The sequence below is a fragment of the Mus caroli genome, unplaced genomic scaffold (assembly GCF_978045245.1).
Source record: "Mus caroli unplaced genomic scaffold, Mus_caroli_1 scaffold_12, whole genome shotgun sequence".
NCBI lineage: Eukaryota > Metazoa > Chordata > Mammalia > Rodentia > Muridae > Mus > Mus caroli.
Genome location: NW_028227267.1, coordinates 47,397,998 through 47,401,948, shown reverse-complemented (window position 1 = coordinate 47,401,948; position 3,951 = coordinate 47,397,998). Strand labels below are relative to the sequence as shown.

Below are 3,951 nucleotides of genomic sequence, written 5' to 3'. Positions count from 1 at the left end.
TGCTACATCCCAGTGACTTGAAGTGAGTGAAGACACACTGTGCTTCACCTTCTCCAGATGTGTCCAGGTCTGCTCTCCATTTTTAGTGAATGTAATCTTTGGGCATTACCCAATGAAGTCTTCTAGGATGATGCCGAAGATGATGGTGCAGCATGTGTTTCTGTCTGACTGCATGCCATTTTTGTACATGGAAGTCATTGAGGGCATTGAAACCTCTGAATCTAGAGTTACAGGTGGTTGTGATCTGTTGAAATGGGTTCTCAGAACCAAACCCACATCCCCTGGATCTCAGCAGTCTTAAACACTGAGCCATCTTTCCAGGCCCCCAAAATGCTTCTCTTATTATCATGTGCAGCCCTCCCTTGACAAACATGGTCTTTTTGTTACATAACCACAGCTGAGTTCAGTTACCTATTTAGCTAGAATATTTTGCCTGGGTAGAATCTAGATCCTGGAAATTCAGGCAGTGGGATTAGCCAACATCTTGGTATACTCAGTACAGCTCTGGACTGAATCACCCAACACCTTTCACAGCTGCATTCCTTACTCCCTGAGAGAGAAGGAGAAGAGCTCATACTGGCTGTGTTTGTCCTATCTAGTCATGCTTGCTGGTATTAGTCTGCAAAACTGAGTCCTTAACAAAGCACTGGGTACTGAAACCACTCTAGGATGCAGAGGTAATTGCAGACCATGAGGTCAGAGGAGCAGATAGAGCAGCAATAGGGTGATGTTTACAAGACACACTCTCTAAATAGGAAAGACATTTTTACAGACTTCAGCCTTAGAGGGGGCTTGATCTTGTCTACCAGTAGCTCCCTGACTCAGGATGGTTTTGTCTACTGAAAATGATGGATACTTTCATAAACATGGGTGGGTGTGTTCCCTTGTTGAATGACGCCCCTAGTCCACAATGTCAGTTTGCTCATTACACCAGTCCCATCCCTCTATATCCTCAGCTACCATCGTCTTTACAAACAGCAGTAACTAGAGTCAGATTATGTTGTTCCTATAGGGGTGCATTTCAACCTGAGCCAATGAACCTCCTTCAGCTTCCCTGGAAGCCTGTTTAGTTCACTGCTGCTAGGCGGTTCCTAGCTATACCACCGGGTGGTAGGTTTTGTGTTACAGTTTGTTATTGTTTTATCTCACCTTCTCCATGTGTTTCTATGGTAGGTCTGTCTGCCCTGCGAATACGGCCATTGCAAGCATCCCTTGAATCTTCTCAGTGTGCCGCTCTGTGTTCAAGTGATTTGTGTCTCACTTACTGAGTCATCATGATATTTTAAGTTAACTGCTGTTCTTACTCTATAGATAAGAAAACTGAAACCCAGAGACGTTAGGTCCATCCCACTGTCGACACACTTGGTTAGCAATGAAGCCCTGCTCATTTTGTGCCTGCACAGAACATATTGCACATAGCATATGAGCTCCCTTCCTGCCACCAGGCACTCCACACTTGCTTAGGGAGGGAACAGAGTCATGTATACAGAAAACTAAATGTGGATTCACAGAGTCTCATCACTTGGAATCTTTATGATCTCCAAGAGATTTCATAGAGATGTTATAGTTCCCATTGCTTCTCAAGTAGTGCTTACCGATCAAACGACCAATCAAGAAGAGAAGGTCTTCTCCCATGACAGTCCTACCTACAAAGCTCTTCAAAGATTCTAGTCTCAGAAAGGCTTGAGCAAAAAAACTTGAGTCCCCAAGTGTTCAGTCTCCCATCTGTAGTCTGTCTGTGCCCCAGAGGTGAAAAAACATGGAAAGAACTAACCTGAGTCACGAGATGGAGTTTGAACTCTTGGGCCTCACCAGTGACCCCCAGCTCCAGAAGCTGCTCTTTGTTGTGTTCCTGGTCATGTACGCCATCACTGTGCTGGGGAACCTGGTCATGTTCTTTCTCATCCATGTGAGTACCACCCTTCACACGCCTATGTACTCTCTCCTCAAGAGCCTTTCACTCCTGGATTTCTGCTATTCTTCTACAGTGGTTCCCCAGACCCTGATGAACTTCTTGGTTGAGAGAAAAATAATCTCTTACTATGGCTGCATGGTTCAAATGTTCTTTTATGCAGGCTTCGCCACCAGTGAGTGCTATCTCATCGCCGCAATGGCCTATGACCGCTATGTTGCTGTCTGCAGTCCTCTCCTCTATCAGACCATAGTGTCACCCAATGTCTGTGCCTCTCTGATCGGGGGCTCCCATGGAGCAGGATTTCTCAATTCTCTTATCCATACAAGCTGCATCTTCAGTCTGAACTTCTGTGGTGCTCATGTGGTCACTCATTTCTTCTGTGACGGACCGCCCATTCTGTCCCTGTCTTGTGTGGACACTTCGCTGTGTGAGATCTTGCTCTTCATCTTTGCGGGCTTCAACCTTTTGAGCTGTACTCTCACCATCTTGGTCTCCTATTTACTAATTTTCATTGCCATCCTACAAATGCGTTCAAACCAGGGCAGATTCAAGGCATTCTCCACCTGCTCTTCCCACCTCACTGCTGTGTGCTTCTTTTTTGGCACAACACTTTTTATGTACCTGCGCCCTAAGTCCAGCTACTCCTTGACCCAGGACCGCATAGTTGCTGTGATCTACACAGTGGTAATCCCAATGCTGAACCCCTTAATCTACTCTTTGAGAAACAAGGATGTGAAGGAGGCTCTAAGGAGGGTTTGGGGCTGGAAATCAATGGGATGACATCTTAGTTACAGTTTCCATTGCTGTGAAGAGACTCTATGACTAAGGCAACTCTTATAAGGGACAACATTTAACTGGGGCTGGCTTACAGGTTCTGAGGTTCAGTCCATTCTTATCAAGGTGGAAGTATGGCAGCATCCAGGCAGACATGGTTCGGGCTGAGCTGAGAGTTCTACATCTTGTTTCGAAAGCAAGCAGGAGAGGCTTCTAGGTAGCTAGGAGAAGGGTCTTAAAGTGACATACTTCCTCCAAAAATCCCACACCTACAAGGTCAGACCTCCTAATAGTGAAGCTCCCTGGGCCAAAGATATTCAAACCACCACAGATGATCTTCTTGACTCGTGTCTTTACAAAGGAAAGAGAGCTGCATTTTCTGGGGTGTTGTCCTTAAGCTTGCTCCCAAGCTCAGCCTGTGAATCACACTCTGGTCTGGAGGTGCTTTTGCAACTATCCATAAAAGAACTGTTGGTTTCACAGAGACCATGAGTCCAGAAAGTTCTGCTCTTGCTTAATTGCATTCACTGGTCAAGACTAATTATGGCTTTGATCTAACACTTTATCCACTATTGAAATTTGTGAATAATTTATTTTCCTATTAGAAACAAACACTTTTATTAAGGTTGTTTCCTGGTAGGCAGAGTTTCTCATACTTTTAATTCCTGTACTTGGAAGGAGGATCAAGTTCAAAGGCAGCCTCAGCTACACGGTGAGACCCTGATGCAATGTGGTCGTCATTAAATTAAGCAAAATAAGTGAGACAAAGAAAAACAAATGCTACATGTCTTCTTTCATCCATAGATTCCATATTTTATGTAGATATGTCAAATCACACACACACACACACACACACAAGGGAGGAGGACATGAAGCTAGAAGCAAGATGTTGGGAAATGAACAGGAACATAGAAGGGGAAATGGAAAGAAGAGGGTGGAGAATGAATTTGGTCAAAACATATGATATGCTTGTAACACAATTATATATATATATATATATATATATATATATATATATCTATATCACTGACTAAAAGGAATATAAGCACATAAAATTTATGTAAAATATTCAGAAGTCCTTGAGTAGCCACGTCTTTGGCTCCTGTCTTCTCATGTGAACTCTGCCCCCTGTTGGGAGCTATTAAGACAACACAATTGTCCTGATCTCTGAATTGGGCCTCTCCCCCCGCGAGAAGTAAAGGGGGTCAAAAGCGGGCCATCATCGCACCTCTCTGAGAACAACCACAGAATGTTCCAGCCCT

The 3,951-nt window shown here is 44.3% G+C and overlaps 1 protein-coding gene across 1 annotated transcript; it reads left to right on the top strand.

Moving 5' to 3' along the window:
- Positions 1 to 1,759: 1,759 nt before the first annotated feature.
- Positions 1,760 to 2,695, top strand: LOC110309716 (olfactory receptor 5AU1). Its single transcript, XM_021182445.3, has one exon. The coding sequence runs from the start codon at positions 1,760 to 1,762 to the stop codon at positions 2,693 to 2,695; it is 936 nt and encodes a 311-aa protein (XP_021038104.2).
- The last annotated feature ends 1,256 nt before the right edge of the window (positions 2,696 to 3,951 follow it).

Excerpts from the sequence above, each read along its gene's own strand:
- LOC110309716 (XM_021182445.3), top strand. The coding sequence starts at position 1,760 with ATGGAAAGAACTAACCTGAGTCACGAGATGGAGTTTGAACTCTTGGGC.